The sequence below is a fragment of the Euprymna scolopes genome, chromosome 26 (genome assembly GCF_053919585.1).
Source record: "Euprymna scolopes isolate OS-2025 chromosome 26, ASM5391958v1, whole genome shotgun sequence".
Lineage (NCBI taxonomy): Eukaryota > Metazoa > Mollusca > Cephalopoda > Sepiida > Sepiolidae > Euprymna > Euprymna scolopes.
This window is the reverse complement of record NC_136507.1, coordinates 70,291,426-70,313,843: the sequence shown is the minus strand read 5'-3', so window position 1 is coordinate 70,313,843 and position 22,418 is coordinate 70,291,426. Positions and strand designations below refer to the sequence as shown.

Here is a 22,418-nt window from a genome sequence, read left to right as displayed (position 1 = left end):
CAGAAGCAAACATTGAATTATGTCACAAAAAAAAAAGAGTAATTTACAGACCGAAAAAAAAAAACAATGGCGACACATATGCACATTAATTTCTAAACTAATTAATCAATCATTATGAATTTTGGAACACAGCTGATAAGTGCAAGGGGTTATAATGTGTGCTTTATTTCTAGTTCAATGCAAAGGGGTTAAAGTCTTTTGTGATAATTCAGATACCTTTGATTTTTACGAAATAATAGCAATAGGTATTCAACATCAATTAATAGAAAAAAGGGAAAGAGAATCTGTGGCCTTTTTTAGAAAATTCTCAAAGTTTCATCCCCATTTTCGGGGGACTTTCTCAGGAGAATGATAAGGATGATTGAGGAAAATAAAATATATTAAAGATGAGACGAGAATCCTATGAAAAGTGAGATATTTATATATTTTATGTACATATAGGGAAAGCGAGGTTTTCTTTCCCTTTTTTTCCATAATGTTATAATACCATACCTGCTTTTATTTTCACATCAATCAATATTTCTCAAATTTCAGTTTATTTGAAATATTCCAAGGATGGAATACTGTTGCCATATCTGGGCAGGAGCTGCTAAAAACAGCCTATCCTGCCTTGACAGAGTACAAAATAGACTTCGTGGCTTAGTGGGGGATGCCCTTTTCTCTACCCTGCAACCCCTCTCCCACAGAAGAGACGTTGTAAGCCTATCCTTGTTTTATCGTTATTTCCATGGCAGGTGCTTATCTGAACTCCAATCTCTGGTCCCCCCTTGCCAATCTTTCACGAAAAACACCCGTCTAGCTGAATCCACTGTGAAAAATTTCCCCCACTCTATATCTGTGCCTAAATCAAAACGTGGATTCCATGAACAAAGCTTCTTTCTTAGAACTGCACGCCTGTGGAACTCTGTTCCATCTGCCTGCTTCCCACCGGACTACAACTTGGATGTCTTCAAGTCCAATGTTAACAAATTCCTAATGAACCGCCCCCTTAAGTAAACATTTCATCAAATCTCCACACTAACGTAATGTACTTGGAATAACCCTTATCCCTGAATGGCTTCCGGGCCTTGATAAGTGGTGATCATTGTGTAAAAAAAAAAAAATATATATTTTAAACGATTTTAGGTGGTACGACATAAGCATAATATCTCATTTGAAAATTCAAATATATAAGATTTCTACTGAATGTTCATTAGATACCAGTTAAACAAGATTCCTTGAATTTTAATTTCTTTTTAAGACCTCTTAAGTATTAAATTAGAGATATTGTCTAAAATCTAAGGCCACAGAAAAATGGTACAAAACTGTTCTGCAACTGGAATTAACTTTGGTGCTCGTGCATTATAATTGAACACTTAAAAATGCATTTTAAGTAAAAGCATTGTTACATAATAACATGTCATGCCTAAATTAGTAACAATTCCAAAAATTATGAAAAATGATAGCGTAGAAAAAAATCTACAAGAAAAAATAAATTTTATCAAATGCAGTTTTAGTGATTTAGTCTATTCTGTATGACAAACTGACTTATCTCCCTTGTTTTCAGTTAACTTTTTCAATTTAAAATTAGAAAATGGCAGATCGCTAATAATGATGAATTTTTTTGTAAAAATTAGTTATAGCAGATTTTCTACTCTATCATATTTCGTAATTTTGGAATTTTTACTAATTTCGTCATTTAGTGCTTTTACTTAAAATGCATTTTTTATATGTATATATATATATATATATATATATATATATATATATATATATATATATATATATATATATATAAGTAATGTGATTTATAATTTAAAAGTTTTAAAATTTTTAAAATTTAAAAATCAAAATTTAATTAAATTAAAAATCAGTTTCATAAGAAGGAACAACAACAAAGTCAATTATCTGTACGATCGTTTCGGAAATCCGTGCTTTTTATTTGTGGTATACATGAAGTCACGTAGAATAATTATACATAGTTTTTTTGGTAAGCACGGTCTCCTCATCAGCAAATTTAGGAGGATTTTTATTGAATTGAAAAGACACCAAAAATAAACCTAGCATTAAAAGTAAGGCAGATGAATCTGAAAAATTGAAGTAAAAGGTTTGGATATAAAATTTATAAGAAAATTAATAAGGAAATTGGTATAGGTTAGAGATAGAAATGAGTAGAAAAAATATATATATTTTTGAATTTACATAATAAATTTGATTTAAAAATATATATATAATTACCTTTTGGTTTTCCTTTTTTTGAAATCAGGAACTGTATTTAAAGTAGTCATTTAGATGTTTGCTATAGCTTTTTATTTTATTGAATGATGAATTTTAAAAGGGCGACGCTCGTGCAGTAAATTGTTTCCGTTAGCGTATTTGATTTAGAGACGCTACAGTTAATATCTATAGAGAGAGAGTTTTTTTTTTTTTTTTTTTTTTTTTTTTTTTTTTTTGCAAGTTTTTAAGGGGAGATAATTGTCATGGCTTTATTTATTATTTGATTTACGAGTCTAAGGGCGGTAATTGGTTTAACTTAATTTATTAAAAAAAAAAAAAAAAAAAAAATCTATTTTTACTAATGAGTAATTTTTAATGATTTAAGGTGGTTTATATTTATTAAATTTAAACCAACGTTTATGATTACACGATAGAAGCTCGTGTCTTGAATTTACTAGTTTGGTTGTGCTTTTTATATCTTCATATTTTAAAATTTTTACGGTTTCTTTTGTACATAATGTACAAAATTTATCTCCTGGTTTATATGATTTGCAAGTCTCAATTATTTGCCATTTTAAGTTGAAAGAAATATTGCTATTTTTTAGTTGCCAAATATAGTTGGATAGAGTAGTTTGGTTTGATAGAGAGTTATTTTTAAAAGAATGTTTGTGCGTTGAAATTCTATGTTTTATTGGGCCAGATGTGGAACCAATATATATTACCTCTTGATTATTATGATTATTTTCCGTTAGGTCTATTGTTGGATTATAATGTGGTGGGTTGGTTAATAATTGATCGGTAGATTGATTTAAGTTGGTGTTATTATTTAATTCGGTAGTTGAGTTATGGCTGTTGATAGGTTCTTGTATATTTGGAGTTTTTGATACTGTGCAGCTATAGATAACATTTTTAATTTTACATGAGCCTTGTAGGGGACATTTATTTTTTCTTCTACAGTTACAGTCCGATGTATTTTGTATAGTTGCATTTTGTAGTTTATTAATTTTATTATTATTAGAGCTAATTATTTTCTGATGAAGGTTAGGCATAGTAGAGTAAGAGACTTTAATTGTGTTCTTATTGAAAATCTTATTGTATCTATGGGGGGCTTTAAAGTTCTTATCTAATATTTTAAAAAATTCTCTAGCTATGTTTGTTTCTAGGTTTTTGGAATACGGGGGGTTGAACCATAGGATCTCCTTGTGTCTATTCTTACGTTTGCGGGTTTTAGTTTGTTGTTTATTTATATTATTATCTAATATTTGTAGTTTGGTTTTATCTTTTTTTGTCTCCTGGTTATTTTTCTTAACTCGTATACGGGAAGACATTGCCATATTATATGTTATTACGCTTTTAATAGGTTTATTTTTAATGCAGTTTATGTTTCTATCATTTTCATTTATGAATTTAATTTGTGAATTATATCCAGAGTTTTTAAGGGCTTCATTATAGTATTTTTCATTTTTGGTAAATATTGATTTAGTAGAAGACAGTCTAGAAATTCTTAGAGCGATATTGGGAACTATTGATTTTAATATTGATTTAGGGTGGTTTGATTGATTGTGGACATATAGAAGTGATTGGTTAGGTTTATGGTATGGTTCAAAGGTAGAATTTTCAAGATTTAAGGTTATGTCTAAGAAATTAACAATTTTTTTATTAGGGTCGATTTTTATACTAAGTCCATAATTTTTAAATAATTTATGTAGAGCTTTAATTGCATTTTCATAATTTTTATTAGTAGAATTCGTTATGAAAAGTGCATCATCTCTATATAGCCCTCCTTCAAGTTTGAATTGTTTATGGAGTATACAATGTATTTCATTTAAAAGGAAAAGGCCAACTAGATCAGTGACCTGAGTCGAGTCCGTCGATCCCATTAAAATGTTGAAGTGGTTAGGGGTATTTTTCCTGGTCCAATATTTATTATCAAATGTTATTAAAGACTGTCTAGCTATAAGTATTAGTTTAGTTTCGTCTTGAGTTATATTAGTTAATTTTCGTGCCATTAATAGAGATTTATTAAGTAGGATAGGTGATATAGATTGGTAATATGATTCAATGTCAAAAGAAAGAAATTTAATATCATTTTTATTTTGAATATTAGAAAACCAGTCGATTACTTGGTTTGAAGATTGCCATAGTGGGTATTTTATTATGGATTTAATTTTGGGGATAATTCTATCTAATATGTTTTTACTAACCAGTCCTATATCTGATTTCGAGGGGCAAATGAGTCTAATAGTAGGGTTGATATTGAAGCTGTGTTTGTGGTCTTTTAAAGTAAATCTCGGGGTACCTGGTACTGTTATTTCTGTGTATTTATCTATTTTAAGTTTAGTTAAAATGTTTTTTGCATCATTATTTATTTTATTTAGTGCTGATTTATTAGTAGTTTTATAATTTTTATTAAGTTCTTTATATATTAGATTTTTATATTGTATATAGTCCATTGTGTAGAAATTTCCAGTTTTATCTGCCGGTACTATGAGTTTATTTTGGTGGCTTGTAGAAATAGATTTTGAAAATTTATTTATTTTTTTAAGTGTTGGAGTGATATATTTTTTATTTTTCTTAAACTTAATATTTTTAATCAGGTTGATTAAGTCATTTTCAAAATTTTCAGTGTCTATGTTTCTCTTAGGGTTTTTGTATGTTTTTAGTCTGTAGTATTTCGCTGCTTTTCTTTCTTCATTGTCTTGTCTGAGGATGGTTTCTTTTATTTCTCCAGGTTGGTGGTGTATTGGTTCTGTGGTTTCACTTTGGTAATTATCAAAATGGTAGGCTTTCCATCTCAAGTTCCTTATAAATGTATTTATACTTGTAATTAAGCTGGTTATAAAGGTGTCTTTAGGGGGTATGGGGATGCATTTAGTTGATAATTGTATGTCCTTCTTATGAAACATATCTACAATTACGTATATAAACTCAACCTGTTATAGGGAGCTGATAATTTAAAGGAGATTAGAATAATAGTCTAAAGAGCTAAGTGTATTTTAATGTAATAGTGAAATTACTAGTTTAATTAAAATACAGGAAATGCTCGTTGTAATTTAGATATATAATAAGCTCGATAGTTAAATGTCCTAGAGCTAATTCAATATTAAGTAATGTGATTTATAATTTAAAAGTTTTAAAATTTTTAAAATTTAAAAATCAAAATTTAATTAAATTAAAAATCAGTTTCATAAGAAGGAACAACAACAAAGTCAATTATCTGTACGATCGTTTCGGAAATCCGTGCTTTTTATTTGTGGTATACATGAAGTCACGTAGAATAATTATACATAGTTTTTTTGGTAAGCACGGTCTCCTCATCAGCAAATTTAGGAGGATTTTTATTGAATTGAAAAGACACCAAAAATAATAATATATTCATATATGGATATAATTCACAAATTAAATTCATAAATGAAAATGATAGAAACATAAACTGCATTAAAAATAAACCTATTAAAAGCGTAATAACATATAATATGGCAATGTCTTCCCGTATACGAGTTAAGAAAAATAACCAGGAGACAAAAAAAGATAAAACCAAACTACAAATATTAGATAATAATATAAATAAACAACAAACTAAAACCCGCAAACGTAAGAATAGACACAAGGAGATCCTATGGTTCAACCCCCCGTATTCCAAAAACCTAGAAACAAACATAGCTAGAGAATTTTTTAAAATATTAGATAAGAACTTTAAAGCCCCCCATAGATACAATAAGATTTTCAATAAGAACACAATTAAAGTCTCTTACTCTACTATGCCTAACCTTCATCAGAAAATAATTAGCTCTAATAATAATAAAATTAATAAACTACAAAATGCAACTATACAAAATACATCGGACTGTAACTGTAGAAGAAAAAATAAATGTCCCCTACAAGGCTCATGTAAAATTAAAAATGTTATCTATAGCTGCACAGTATCAAAAACTCCAAATATACAAGAACCTATCAACAGCCATAACTCAACTACCGAATTAAATAATAACACCAACTTAAATCAATCTACCGATCAATTATTAACCAACCCACCACATTATAATCCAACAATAGACCTAACGGAAAATAATCATAATAATCAAGAGGTAATATATATTGGTTCCACATCTGGCCCAATAAAACATAGAATTTCAACGCACAAACATTCTTTTAAAAATAACTCTCTATCAAACCAAACTACTCTATCCAACTATATTTGGCAACTAAAAAATAGCAATATTTCTTTCAACTTAAAATGGCAAATAATTGAGACTTGCAAATCATATAAACCAGGAGATAAATTTTGTACATTATGTACAAAAGAAACCGTAAAAATTTTAAAATATGAAGATATAAAAAGCACAACCAAACTAGTAAATTCAAGACACGAGCTTCTATCGTGTAATCATAAACGTTGGTTTAAATTTAATAAATATAAACCACCTTAAATCATTAAAAATTACTCATTAGTAAAAATAGATTTTTTTTTTTTTTTTTTTTTTTTTTTTAATAAATTAAGTTAAACCAATTACCGCCCTTAGACTCGTAAATCAAATAATAAATAAAGCCATGACAATTATCTCCCCTTAAAAACTTGCAAAAAAAAAAAAAAAAAAAAAAAAAAAAAAAAAAAAAAAAAACTCTCTCTCTATAGATATTAACTGTAGCGTCTCTAAATCAAATACGCTAACGGAAACAATTTACTGCACGAGCGTCGCCCTTTTAAAATTCATCATTCAATAAAATAAAAAGCTATAGCAAACATCTAAATGACTACTTTAAATACAGTTCCTGATTTCAAAAAAAGGAAAACCAAAAGGTAATTATATATATATTTTTAAATCAAATTTATTATGTAAATTCAAAAATATATATATTTTTTCTACTCATTTCTATCTCTAACCTATACCAATTTCCTTATTAATTTTCTTATAAATTTTATATCCAAACCTTTTACTTCAATTTTTCAGATTCATCTGCCTTACTTTTAATGCTAGGTTTATTTTTGGTGTCTTTTCAATTCAATAAAAATCCTCCTAAATTTGCTGATGAGGAGACCGTGCTTACCAAAAAAACTATGTATAATTATTCTACGTGACTTCATGTATACCACAAATAAAAAGCACGGATTTCCGAAACGATCGTACAGATAATTGACTTTGTTGTTGTTCCTTCTTATGAAACTGATTTTTAATTTAATTAAATTTTGATTTTTAAATTTTAAAAATTTTAAAACTTTTAAATTATAAATCACATTACTTAATATTGAATTAGCTCTAGGACATTTAACTATCGAGCTTATTATATATCTAAATTACAACGAGCATTTCCTGTATTTTAATTAAACTAGTAATTTCACTATTACATTAAAATACACTTAGCTCTTTAGACTATTATTCTAATCTCCTTTAAATTATATATATATATATATATATATCCACTTATAATGCACAAATTCATTAACTTTATCTGTTCTAGGACAGGCATTCTTTTAGAACTTACCATTAATATGTCCCCCAGTTCCATGCAGAGAGCAGCTCCCAATGCAGGTTGCTTGTGTTCAATGTGCACCTGGCAAAAGAAAGTTAAAATTGATCACAATTTATAATTAAACAATCACTAACAATCTTTACTATTCTTGATAGTGTAATAACTTTTATCAAACTTGCCACAAAAGTTGGTTCTTGTCCAGAATCACCCCTATATTAAAGAACAAAAAAAGTAAAGAAAAATTTGCATAATGTACTGTATGTACATCGTACAGATTTTTAGATAAAGTATGACGATGTGAAAATATCATATGCCAAAAATCACACAAATTAACCAAGTAGGTTTATTTTTATAAAGAAAATCATTTTTAAGTGATTAATTGGAATTCATATGCATTACAACATAACTTAACAATAATTTAAACTTGTGTGATTTATCTCCCTTTGATTCGTGATATTATTTTCAAAATTGCAGGCAAAGCAGTCGCTCCTCGATTACTCACAAAATTTGATTTTCTAATTTAAAAATAAAACTACTTGATCAATTTATGTGATTTTTGGAATATGATATTTTTGCTTCATCATGAGTGCATATATCATACAGATTTTTTTTATTTCATTTTTTAACATAGATAAAATTGTGGACAAGAACCAAAGCAACAAATGCTATTTTTACTTTTTCTACTTATATTACTAGGTAGTAACATTCTTTCAAAGGTAGATATATGGGGGCATAATCTGGGGCTAAGCTTAAACACCATATGAGGGATAGATTGTTGAATGGTTAGTTTAACAACATGTTGTTGGAAGGATTTGAAGTTAGAAACAGTTTTTGTCAAGAATTTTGTAATGTTAGACATCTTTTAAGGTCTGGAGAATTCAGTTTAGTTCAGCCAGAAGAAACCGTATTAGTTAAGTGATAAAATGTATATTTAAATTAAATCGGCATTGTCCTTCTTCATTGATATTGAAAAAAGATTGGTTCTTGTCTAGAATACCTCCATATTAAAAAAATCGGAATCGGAATCGGGAAAATTTGAGCCTATTTTCTGATGCCAAAACCGATTCCTTTAATTATGTTTTTTATTTGACTTTATTTTTATAAAACAACTTCCACTGCTTGTAGTAATAATAAGATAATAAATATTTATTGATTTAAACTTCCAGTAAGACAAAAATCTCTAGATCACCCCGTCACAAGTGTGTTTTTACGTTTGAGAAAATATATGCACATTTAAGACGTGTTTTTACAGTAATCGGGACAAAATAACAATTTTATAGTAAAATATTTAGAGATTTATAAAAAATCAGAATCTGTAATTGTATTGGAATCAAGAAAAATATTGGAATCGCCCCATCACTAGTATATACATGTGACAAAATGAAAACATATTTCAAAAATCATATAAATTGATCAAGTAGTTTTATTTTTATAAAGAAAATCAAATTTTAAAAGCATGTGAAAATGACTGTCTTGCCTGCCATTTTGAAAAAAAAAATATCAAGAAACAAAAGGAGATAACTCAATAATAATTCATACGAGATTTATGGTGTAATGCCTACAAATTCCCATTAATTGCTTAAAAATGATTTTCTTTATAAAAGTAAAACTATGTGATTAATTTACGTAATTTTTGGAATATGATATGATCATTTTGTCATGTGTATGTACATCATAAAGAATTTTCTCTATTTTTTGTGCTTTAATAGAGGGAGAATTTGGGGCAAGAACTGGGCATTTTCACACACGGTTGTCGAATATAAAACTTACTCTGATTGCATGACTGTAACAATTGATGGAGGCCGAGAGATGTTCTTCAAAACTTGGACATTTGAGATCACGGTTTGCCATTTCTGCTTCCAGGAACGCTCGTGCCGCCTCAGTCAGGGCTTGACCTTCACCTGCAGCATTAGCCAAAGTGTGCTCACATCTTAAAAACAGAAAAAAAAAGATTCCAATACATAAACAAAGAAACAGAGAACATTTTTAAAAACGTCTATTCTAATCTATATAAAAAAATTATATCCTTTTGACTTAGAATGAGTTCTTTATTTCAAATTGATGGTTGAATATAGTTATATTTGTGCTCATTTTTGCATGAAATACTAATCCTTATAAATCCCTAACTGTACATTGAATGTATATTGTAATACTTAGTTTGCTGGACCTCATCATAAAGGTCCATACAAAATTTAAGCCAGATTGGCCCTGTAATTTCTGAGAAAATTTCTAGAGTAAATGTGTTCTTGTGTGACTAATCACTATTAATCCCTAATAGTGTATCAAACGGATACCATAATAGTTTGTTTGCTGCACCTTATCAAAACAAAGGTCCATACAAAATTTCAGTTTGATTGGCCCAGTAGTTTCTGAGAGAAAGTTGAATGAACAGACAAACACACTAACAAAAATATAATCTAGTTTAATAAAGTGATGAGACAATTTCACATCTGTGTTTGAATTTCTTGCATCACTAAGTTTTTTTTACAATCAATTTTTGATCTTGTTGCCATGATTAATAACTAGGGCTATAACAACAGAATATTCTTTTCATCGTTTAGACTCTCAAGTATATATCCAACACAGTTAATCAAGCAAGAACCACATCACTCTATATAAAAGCATATAAGATATCAATGGATACACACTCGAGAGTCAAAACAATGAAAAGAATATGCTGTTGTCCTAGCCCTAATAAGGACACGCTGAATTTTTTTTTTTTACAATCAATTGAATATTTACTAAAATCAAAATGGCAATGGCATAAAATTTTTTAAATCTTAATTTAATATATCTATACTCCTATAAATTTATTTTTTTTTGTATATTAATATCAAAAACCCTATGTCTATATTTATTTAAAACGAAAATACAACTTTGTAATGTATGGATCGTGGAATTGCATTCATCTGCAAAAGATCTAGCTAATTTGCATATTCTTTTAAACGTTCATTTTAATTAATTCCCTATTAGTTTTTTCGGTTTTCTTATGAATGATCATCTTTAGTCAACTATTACGTGTAATTATATTCATGCAGATATTCTACATGATTTATACGTGCATAATATTTGCGTAAAAAGGTCATAGTAAACACAAACCTCTTTCTATATATATTTATGTATGCGTATATTTATGTATGTGTAAATAATTTTGCCTACCAAACTCCTTTGTCAGTTTTTGGTCTACAGACATGAAATTTAATATATAGGGTATTCGAACCCATGCATGCTTTATATTTGGGTTTTAGCCGAGGAAAATTGGTGTAAAAGTGTGAAAACGAAAAAAATGCAATTTGCCAGGTGATGGTCAAATGACAACATTACAAATATGCATGTGTAATGTAATAGCTATTAGTTCATGTTTTAATTTTTAGTCTTGCAGCAAACATGTCTTCATAGCTCAAGCATTAATGTCAAAGGAAAAAGTAAGTCGTAAGTTAAACATTTTGGTTTTGATTCTTGGTGGTGGTGTACGAGTCATTTTTTAAAAAAAATCTTTTTAAATCATTACTATATATTGGGTCCAATATAATATAATTATAAATATAAAACCTGCATTAATCAAAATATCATATTAAAAGTATTTCATGACCAGGCAATGCCGAGCAGCCTGCTAGTAATTTCATAAAAATCCACCAAAATGCATTTTGATTTTAATTATTAATAAAAGTTATGAGAGCAGTTTATATATGTTTTCTAGCATAAAGGTGACTATGATAATTATAAACTAAATTAATTTTTATTGGGCAGAATATGAACGTGCATCTGTGTGCATTTACTGTACAGGCTGTAATCGTCCACTCGTATTGATTCAACGTTGTTGTTAGATTCTGATACCATTTTTAGCGTCAACTGTGTGGTTTTAGCAACAGAAGGATTCTCCCTACAAACAGAATCACAATATCAGTTTAAAACAAATAAAGGTTTCCTTTTTTTACCTAGTCTGACCAAACCAAAACACAAGTCCAATAGCTTAGAACTCAATGAATCATCTCTCTTCAAGAGGCTCACAAACCCAAATGACTGAGACAACATGTTTTAAATAAATTGTCAACACACCTTTTCCTTGATGCTATAATTCACACCATTTTTAACTTTGCCATATTCTCACAGCTCCAAATATCACAGATCAATGGCTTATTTTTATGCAGCCCAAGATCATGTAATTTGTATACAAATGGTGAAAATTCACATTAGTTCACATGACTGTTGAAGATAAAATTAACTGAACATCGTCATTTTGTTTTTTTTCCATTATTCAGCAGATGAACCCTACAAAACACGCAGACACGTGCATGTTTTTGAGGCAAGTAATTTTCGCACTCACAATTTTTTCTACAGACACTTGGAAAACTGACTGTCATACTTCAGAAAACCAAACTAAACCTGAGACGACCAGATGACCAACCCAGGCTAACCGCTATTGTCCATCTGTTGGAATATATACACACACACACACACATATATATATATATGTATATACTAGCAGTTCTGCCCGGCTTTGCTCGGGCCCCTATCTACTGTTCATAAGGTTATGTGCATATATACATATATTAAAAAGTGTGAATACGTAAAGTAATGCCTTTCTGTATAATAGTCTTCCTTAACTACTAAAGAGAAAAGACAGACAAACATTTTCACTTTTATAGATATATAGATAGACAGATTGGATGCAATATATAGTAATAATTTAAAAAGTATAGAAAAAGAGACTCATGCGTCACCATGGAGAATCGACACCAAAACGTTCAGCTCACAATTTATTTTGCCTCTGTCGTCAATGATTAGGCTATGAAAACATGTTTACTGCAAGGCTAAAAATTAAAATATGAACTAATATCAACTACGTTATGCATTCGTAATGGCGGCGTTCGACCTTCACCTGGCAAATTTCATTTTTTCTAAATTTTCACACTTTTGCACAGATTTTTCCGGGCTAAAACTCAAATATAAAGTTTTGCATGGATTCAAATACCTTATATATGAAGTTTCATGTCTGTAGACCAAAAACTCTAGGAGGGGTTTGGTAGGCAAAATTTGTTAAACAAAAATATATATGTATACATAAATATATATGGAAACAATTTTGTGTTTACTATAAACTTTTTACGCAAATATAAATCATGTAGAATATCTGCATGAATATAATTACACGTAATAGTTAACTAAAGATGATTATCCCATAAGAAAACCGAAGCAACTAATAGGGAATTAATTAAAATGAATGTTTAAAAGAATATGCAAATTAGCTAGATCTTTTGCTAGTGAATGCAATTCCACGACCCATATACAAGAAAATTTTTTTTCTTTTTAAATAAATAGAAAAGAGGGGTTTAATATGAATATCATTACACACAAAAGAAAAACGAATTTATAGGAGTATATATATATATATATATATATATATATATATATATATATATATATTAGATCCTTGCTAATGAAGCCAGGTTTGAATCTATCGACCGGTAATCATCATAACACCCTGCACTGATAATTCCTGAAAGGATGAAACACTAGTGTCCATAGGTATTTAAAAATTATTATAGTAAATAATTATGTCAGTCCCTTTAAGAAACTTGTTTCTTATCGTTGAGCACTTTCAGTTGAATTAAGTTGATTAATTTAGCTCTTATGCGCAGATCATCATAATGATTAGATCACTCTGACAGACGTCAAAAAACCATTAAAAAATAAATGTTTCAACAGTATTTCTCATGGTTAACCATGGCCGAATGGATTAGGTCCTTGCTAATGAAGCCAGAGATGGCTTCTGTTGCCGGGTTTGAATCTATTAACCGGTGTTAATCATGACACCCTGCATTGATGATTCCCAAAAGAATGAAACACTAGAGTCTGTAGGTATTTAATAATTATTATAGTAAATAATTATGTGTGTGTATATATATATATATATATATATATTTATATATATAGGCATTCTAGGAACCACAAAAAAGATGACTTCAGATAATGATCAGCCAGTATCGACTTGAAAAGGCCAGTTTGCTGGCAATCTGTGAACATAAAAACCATTATTTTTCTAAAGTACGAAATATCTCTCACAACCCACTCAACTGGTCTCCACCAATCCTCTACTGAAATGTATACAAACATTCCCGGAACTACACCAGAAATGACCACTTGAGATAATGGCTTGAAAAGGTTCATCTGCTGACAATCTATAAGCATAAAAATAACATTGTCTACAAGGTCCTGTATCTATCCAGACATTATTTTCCTCAAGTACTTTGCTCTTAGCATGAACTCTTGTTTAAAGAAACACTAACCTTTTTTTTTTTTTTTAGAGAGAGAAATCAAATTCTGGGTGATCAAATCCAAAATCAGAGATATTTCCCTTAGATGATTTCTCTTTTCTTAGCTATCCATCTGCTGTGGAAACAATGCCATAGAAGAGCTACATCCCAGTTGACTATAGCATGGTCATTTTTAAGTCCAACATTAATAAATTCTTGTTGAGTTGTCCTCTTAAATAATCAAATTTCTGGTGAGTGTCAACCATTGCTTCCAATCCTCATGTTGTTGTTTCACTGTGCTTCTCACAAACTCATTAACCCTTATCCTCGAGTGGCCTATGGGCCTTGATGATGTAATGGCTCATTAGTTCCTAAAAAAATAAAAATAAACATTTTTATTTACCTTGCTTGTGCTAAACAGCAAAACCCAGAATATTGAGGACATTCTTGGCGCCGTAGATTCTTGGCCAAAGCCGCTGTAGAAAAATAAAATAAAACTGATAAATAAACCATGTTCATTCTCATAAAGGTCATTTTGTGACCTCTAAAGAAGCTTACATCAATGATATTAAGCTTGAAAAATTTATAAAAGTTTTATGTTTGATTGTCTACTCTTTCTTCTTACCATTAAAATATTTATCCGTTACAAATCTTTTAAATAAATCAAATTAACATTTTCTGATTTATTTATTGTCACCATGTAAATCTTTATAAAATAAAGAGTCACTTTTTACCATGAAAAGTCAATAATTGTCAACTGAATCTCAGACAACTTGTCTAAGTTACCTCTGACGATTCGTACAAGTTATTTGTAGTGTTTCAGACTATTATTCTCATCTTGGCCAATGTTACGGTCACAATGTTTCAAACGTCATATCTGCACAGTGTGTTGATTATTTTTGGTTTAGTTTGGTGGTTATGCTTTATGGCATATCAACCCTTTTCAGATTATTTATTACTGAATCACGTAATTTTTGTAAAAATTTTTATGCTTCAAGTTCTTTATATTTCCAAATATTTATTCATGGTATTTGGTTTGCTTGCCTTATAGAGGAAATTGTTATTTGTGGCTTTGCAGAATATTGTAAAGTGAAAAGAAAAAAAAATGACATTAATCTTTGGTGCATTTTAGATCAGGAAGGCAATATCTTCAGACAGCCCAATCTAGTAGCACTAGATGATTATTCTTGCAAACGAAAAACAATTCATATATCAACAAAAATTATCACTTGAGAGCTTGTTGGAAGTGGAATTTAAATTGTCTTACTGATAAAAACAATATTTTTTTTAATAAATCCAAATTTCGGAAGGTCTAGGGCTGAATTATCTTATTTGGGCACTATTCTGGTTTTGACTGTAAATCAGTTAAGAATTATCATTTGGGAATGTTTGAAGGTTTGTTGAAAGCAGAATTTGACAATCTTATTGGAGAGAAAATAATGTTCAAGACATTGGAGAGAAAATAATGTCCAAGACATTGGATAGAAAATAATGTCCAAGACAATCAAATTTCAGGGTTTTGAGCTGAAATACTTTCTTTGAGCAAATATGACCAAATCAAAATCGTTGAGGATGAGATAGATGTGTAACGTTGTCCGGGAGCCAAAATGTTGTAGCCTCAGTCACAAAGTATAAAAATAAAATAAAAAAGAAGTTCAATTTGCTTTATCTTTGTAACAACGATATTTATTTCCTCATTTTTTTGTTACCACTGTGATGTCCCTCACGTGATTGTCCTTTCAAACGTCATCCATGCTGCTAATGTGATCACAAACATTCTCTTCCGTCTCTAACATGATCTCCATTCTAAAGTGCTTATTTTTCCCTACCGGTGATGTCATTTTTTATTCAATGATAAAAATGATTTTTAGTTAGAGTTAGACACAAAAAATGTGGAGAAAATCCAGCTCCTCAAAAAGGGGCACTCTGGATGAGAACAAAAATTTAAATTGTCTCATTCATGAAGGATTTCTCTTTCACTGACTGACGACAGAAAAGGTGAAGTGTAGTATCAAAACAGATACTATACTTTGCTCCCAGCCAAAAGGCCAAGAAAGTCGATTAGAAAACTTCATACAATTTTTGCATATGTGCATAAAAACATGGCGACCAGTGAAAACAAGAGGGAAAACATTGGATAATAAAGAGCTTAATTAATACCATAAACAATACTTGTTGGTGACAATTTTAAATGTGATATTCGTTCAAAACAGACCTGAATACCTTTAAAAATCAACTTTTTAAAGGTCCTGGATATGACCTTAAACTATATCCAGTGGTAAGGGCCCCAGCTTGCAGGCTTTGAGGAGTGTGGAGCCACCCTTTAATTGCCATTTCTCCCAGGTCCACTCTGACACGGAGTGGTAGTACTTGTTAGGGTCCCAACTATGGGTTAAATAGAAACCGACTTGAAAACAACAAATATATTCTATAAAAAAATTTTTTCTTCAAAATCTTTGGATTCGGCATTAAATAACCTGAAAAGGGTTGATATGCCGTAAAACAAAAACAAACAACCAACTTTTTAAAGGGAAGTTTTTAGTTGGTACTCTACCACACTTTGACCCCGGCCTGATTTTAGGAGTCAAACAAATCAAGGTTAATTGGATAAAAGTTAAAATTAAAAGTTAACATAGGATTATCAAAATAGCACCAGTTTATATTGGTTTTAGGAGAAAGTGAGGTGCTTGTGCAGAATAGTGGATAGTGAAGCAGATGCATTTACATGTCATGTCGAAATTAGTATAAATTTTAAAAATTATGAAAAATGATCCAGTTGATGTGCTAGATCGCATGTTTTAATATATTTTTTAAGGGTGGTGGTGTTTCGTTTCTGAATTTTTGAGATGAGGATTGGTTATTTGTATTATTTGGATTCGTCTATGAATATGTGTTTACAACAAAAGTTTTAGAAAAAAAAAGATGATTTTAATCATTTAACAAAAAATCATACAACATTATTTGATTTTCTAAATTTTGAAAAATTAAACTGAAAATTTGTATTTGTTTCAATCATTTTTTTTTTTTTTTGCTGTCATTTAAAAATACAGAAGAAAGAACTTACCAAACTGCTCACTTCCTTCTGCAACATTTGGTTTCTTAAGAAAACGCCTGCAAACAAAGAAAACAAAAAAAAGCTCTTACAAAAATAGGGTCTCGCTGAAACAAAAGCAAACCAAAATCCCCAAATCATCTGCCATCTCTTCGATATTAAAACAGAGCGATTTCCTGACTCCTGTTGTAATCCACTACTTTGTTAAAAAAAATTTTTCTTCTCACTTTTTCTAGCTGGGGATGGGGGATCCTACTGAATGCCACACATTCATCAGTTATCTCATTCATTCCAACCGAGAGATCTTTTTAAGATTCTAACCATCTCTTTAAGTTTGAATTTCGCTTGCACTTAGTTCACTGGAAATATTTGCCAGGTAGTTTTTAATTTTTTTTTTTAATTTTCTTCCTTTGAAGATTGAAACATTGGGTATGGGGTAGCCAAACCAGTTCCCAACATTGCCCGTTTTTTTACTGAAACCAACCGAGAGCTCTTTTTAGTATCCTCATTGTTCCCTTAAGTGCAATTGTCTAGATCTCATTTGCACTTGGTTCACCAGGAATATTAGTTAGGTAAATCACTAAAATGATGGAGATCTTCCTAAAATTCCAGTTTCCATACAAGATTCAGATAATATTCACAAAAAAAAGCACTCGACTAGCTACAACCACTCTCAATAGTTCCCTCATCCCCCACTCTCTATCTCTGTCTAAATCTAAATGCAGATTCTACGAACACAGCTTCTTTCCTAGAACTGCCCGCTTGTTGAACACTGTTCCATTGGCTTGCTTCCCAGCCGACTACAGCATGGTAGTTTTCAAGTTTAATGTAAACAAGTTCTTGTTGGACTGTCCCCTTAAATAATAAAAATTGTACCCAACTTACACCATTAAGTGGTGACACCTTTGTAAAAAAAAAAAGAGATTGAGTACTGTTGCCACATTTGAGGAGATGCTGTGTAAAGCACTATTTCTTTTGTTGAGAAAATACAAAACTGACTTTGCAATCCAGTGGGAGATGCTCTCCTCCCTACAGTCCCATTTATCTGAATGTAAAACTAAAAAAATAAAAAATAAAGGTTAAAATCAAGTTCCGTCTGTCTTTGTTTACATTCTTCGTCAGCTGATATTTGTGCTTCATGATGAATGCCCTGGAAAAGCCACTTCTGATTAATGTTCACGAGATTTCAAATATTCTCTTATTCTGAAAAACAGCCAAGTTTGTTTGCTTATTTTAAAACTGGTAAGCATTAATCAGAAATTACATTTCCAGGACAAATATCAGCAGACGAAGAATGTAAACAAAAATGGACGGAACTTGATTTTAAACAAAAAAATAAATGAATAAAAAAAAATAGCTTACTTTTTTAGCTTGTTTGTAACCAATCGATATTTGCTGAGGATGTCAGCATCTTTCTCCATCTTCCTTGATGCCTTCCTTCCCACTTAATTGACCGAAACGACTTCACTGAAATGAAAACCGCACAATAAAATGGACAATTCTTTTCACAAAAGCAAAAAAAAAAAAGAAAAAGTGCAGTTTATTTGAATGCAACATGTCAGTAATTGATTTTGCAATAAAATGACATTTCTTTAGGCATTTGGATCAATTTCTCCAGAGATTCATCTTGAAGTCTGAAATGTATGGCGTTTTCATACGTGAAATCTTTATTCTTCTTCCAATTTATTCAGAAAGTCATCTGCTTCCATTTCCAGATTTCTAATTTGCATTGGCATCAAACGCTCAGCCAAATGGTTTGAAAAATAAAACAGTAAAAATACCTCCCCCCCCCCCAATTACTTAAATAATTTTTTAAAAAATTAATTAAACAAAATAAACTGACTAGTTTTTTTCCCCCATTATTGGCTGTTGGTTGAGCCCTCACCAACGTCACAGAAATCCAAGTTCGAGTACCAACATATTTAAATCTATATTCTGTTCCTATACACATATTGTTACTGTTGGTTTTGTAAATGGTTTTGTCAATTGCAGCCATGATGATAGATTTTGGAGCATTTATTCTTACTTTGTAACTTTTGTTGTTAAAAAAAAAAAGAAAGAAAAAAGGGTTGACTGCTGCAATTTCATTGGTTAAATGTTTCGGCACATTCCGGCATAATTTACCCAAAATATGCAGACAATAAAGTGGTCTCTATTCTGTATCTTTGCTCCACGTTTTTGTGATGTTTTCTGCTTTCGTTAAATGTAGAAGGTTCCTTCAATAAGTTTCCAGACTTTTTGTACAGGCATTTAAGATTATCACAGCCTTTTGAAAATACAGTTTGTTATTGCAATACATCTTATGAGATGACTGACTAATTTTTATGATTTCAGGTTCAAATGAACAGCTACAGCAGAAATTGGAATACACCCTACTAAAGCCTGATTGTCACAGCTGATGAATTTCAAAAATGCAATTTGGATGTAAGGATACTTTAGAAGAACGATATGCAATAAAATTCTGTTTTAAACTTGGAAAATTGCCACAAAAATGTATGTAATGCTTCAGACTGCTTTTGGACCATCTTGCCTGAATCAATCATCAATTTTTGAGTGACATAAAAGATTAGAGGAAGGCAGGGAGTCTGTGATGGATGATAAGAGGTGTGAGAAGAGTAAAGAAGTCAGAACACCAGAGTTGATTGGTCAAATAAAGAATTTCATGGATAAGGACTGTCGTGTGCCTATAGAGACAATAGGTGCACAGTTTGATGTCAGTGTGGGAACTGTACACACAATTATTCACAAGAAACTGAAGATGTGGAAAAGTTACACAAAGTTTACCCCAAGAGTGCAGCCCACAACTCTATCCTTGTCACAGACTATTTGACCAAGATGGGCATCAAGACAGTTTCTCACCCTCCCTATTGTCTCGACCTTGCTCCTTGTGACTTTTGGTTATTTCCTAAGCTCAAGGAAAACCCTAGAGGCTGTCATGAGACAATTGCGGAGATCAAAGAAGCTGCGGTGAGGGTTATTGACATGCTCAGAGATGAGGACTTTCATGGAACCTTCTAGAAATTGTTGGAACGGTACAACAAGTGTATTGCAGCCAGAGGAGATTACTTTAAAGGGAAGTAGTGTTTCATGTATGTACTATCAATAAAAGTGCCCATATGAAAAAGTCTGGAAACTTATTTAAGGCACCTCGGAGTCCTCAAGAATACTGATAATCGCATTTCCAAGAATTTCTCACAAATAAGATAATGTTACAGCCAGAGTGTACTAGAGTACCAACTAAAAACTTACCTTTAAAGAGTTGATTTTTTTAGGGAGTATTCAGGGCCGTTTTGAAGGAATATTGCATTTAAAATTGTCATCGACAAGTAATTTTTATGATATTAAGACATTTATTATCCAATGTATTCTGTATTTTTTCACAGGTCGTCATATTTTTCTTTGTGTGCACGCGTGCAAAAACAAACATGGCGACAACAGTGAAAACAAGAAGGGAAACATTGGATAATAAAGGTTTTAATGAATATCATAAAAACTACTTGTTGGTGACAATTTTAAATGTGCCATTTGTTCAAAACAGGGCGAAATACCCGCTAAAAATCAACTTTTTAAAAGTTAGTACTCCAGTGTACTTTGACCCCGCCCGGTTTTAAGGGTCAGGCAAATCAAAATTGATTAGATAAAAGGGAAAAATACAAATTAACATAGGATTATCAACGTATCCCCAGTTGATGGTACTTATATTAGTTTTAGGAGAAAGTGAGGTGCTTGTGCAGAATAGTGGATAGTGAAAGACATGTATACTTGTCATGTCGAAATTAGTATAAATTCCAAAAATTATGAAAAATAATCCAGGCTACTGTTCTCATTTTTTAGCGTCATTTTCGTTTCGATCGATGTAACCTCTAACCTTCTTCAAGTGTATCTTGTCAAACTCGAGAATTTTTATGTTTGAAAGTGCCACAAGATACACCTGCAGAAGGTCGGAGGTTACATCGACCAAAACGTTGGACAAATAACACTCAAGGTGAGAACAGTAGTCCGAAGAATCCACATATGTGTTCGTTCCGCAATAACGGTCCAACATCTTATATCTTGAAATGGCGGATTTTAATTGAAATCAATGTAAATAAGTCAGTTTGTCATACTGAATTGGTCGCACAACTCTTCCACATTAAAACATTCGATAAATTCTACTTTACTTGTAATTATTTTTCTACTTTATCATTTTTTGTAATTTTTGGAATTTCGACATGACACGTAATAATGTTTTCACTTGAAATGTGCTTGTTTCAGAATCCACTATCCTGCACAAGCACCGAAATGGATAAACATCTTGTGTTATTTGTGGCATCCGTAACAAAATAGAAAGCTTCTGATTTTCATAAATAAACGTTTGCAGGATTTTTTGTTATTAAAATAAGATACGTATGCAGAGAAGATACCGTGCTATTAAAAAAAAAAAAAATGTTTTAATAGTATTTTCTCGTTATTTTTAATTTTAAATCAAATTTTACGATATCTTCTTTTATTAAATTCTTAGGTGAAAGTACAGAATTATAGTTACAAAACACCTTCCCCTCCCCATATTAAGAATGATTTCTAAATAATAACGTTATTATTTCAGCACGGTACGTTCTCTGCATAAGTACCTAAAATAATTATGAATAATCGGGCGTAAAACATTTTTTTAAATTATGAATCACACTTATGATAGTGAAACCAGAAAGGTATATGAAATTACTACTCGATATTTTAATTAATTTTGATGTTTAACGTTTTCATATTAAGTACGTTTCGGTGGGAATAATAATGACGTTATGGTTGCTAACAAAATAAACAAATAAACAGGTAAACAGACATGAACTTGACAAAATGAGCTTACCTTTCACGGCGACAGTAAAATGTTAATATTTATTTTGATTTGTACAGGAAATCAACCTTAACTCTCCACACATTGGTGAGATTTGGGGGAAAGTAGAGTTACTTCTCTTCGATCATTCATTTTGTATGACTGCCCAACAATTTTTTACTTTTAGAATCTTCCTATTTACTTGCCTTTTGTCCCCTCATGAGGGCAGAGTTAGACACAAGGTCGACTTTTAATGTGGGGAAAAATTCAGCTCCCCAAAGCGCGCATATTTAATAAATAATAGCATAAATAAACAACAAAATATCGCACCCGTTTTAAAGAAATAATAAAACAAAATAGCCAGCTTAGCTTCGTCGATCCATGAAAGAAAATCTCGTATCCTTTCGTTCGTTGGTTTATGTAAACTCTGCAATGTGATTGCGGAATATTATTTGCTTTAAATATTTGTTTTCGGCACTTCTACACTATTGGACGAGATTTTGTAGTCGATAAATAGAGTTTTCAGATAAAAAACAATGGTTTCTACTGATTTTTTTTTGTCAATTCTAATAAATTACAATGGTAGCTTCCAAATTATGCAGTCAGAATTACCTGAATATTACTAAATTAT

At 30.6% G+C, this 22,418-nt stretch overlaps 1 protein-coding gene across 2 annotated transcripts in view; it reads right to left on the bottom strand.

Moving 5' to 3' along the window:
* LOC145248149 (40-kDa huntingtin-associated protein-like) overlaps window positions 1-22,418 on the bottom strand; it is a 48,324-nt gene that overhangs the window by 23,772 nt on the left and 2,134 nt on the right. Inside the window, exons 1-6 of one of the 2 annotated variants that reach the window (XM_080109969.1) lie at window positions 21,821-22,167; window positions 18,340-18,444; window positions 16,990-17,036; window positions 14,329-14,401; window positions 9,439-9,598; window positions 7,681-7,749 (exon numbers count right to left, since the gene is read on the bottom strand). In XM_080109969.1, the coding sequence (XP_079966095.1) occupies window positions 7,681-7,749; window positions 9,439-9,598; window positions 14,329-14,401; window positions 16,990-17,036; window positions 18,340-18,398 (408 nt within the window). In that variant the 5' untranslated portion in view covers window positions 18,399-18,444; window positions 21,821-22,167. Of the gene's footprint in view, window positions 1-7,680; window positions 7,750-9,438; window positions 9,599-14,328; window positions 14,402-16,989; window positions 17,037-18,339; window positions 18,445-21,820; window positions 22,168-22,418 lie in introns of those variants that run through there. The other variant, XM_080109970.1, reaches the window with a different exon arrangement.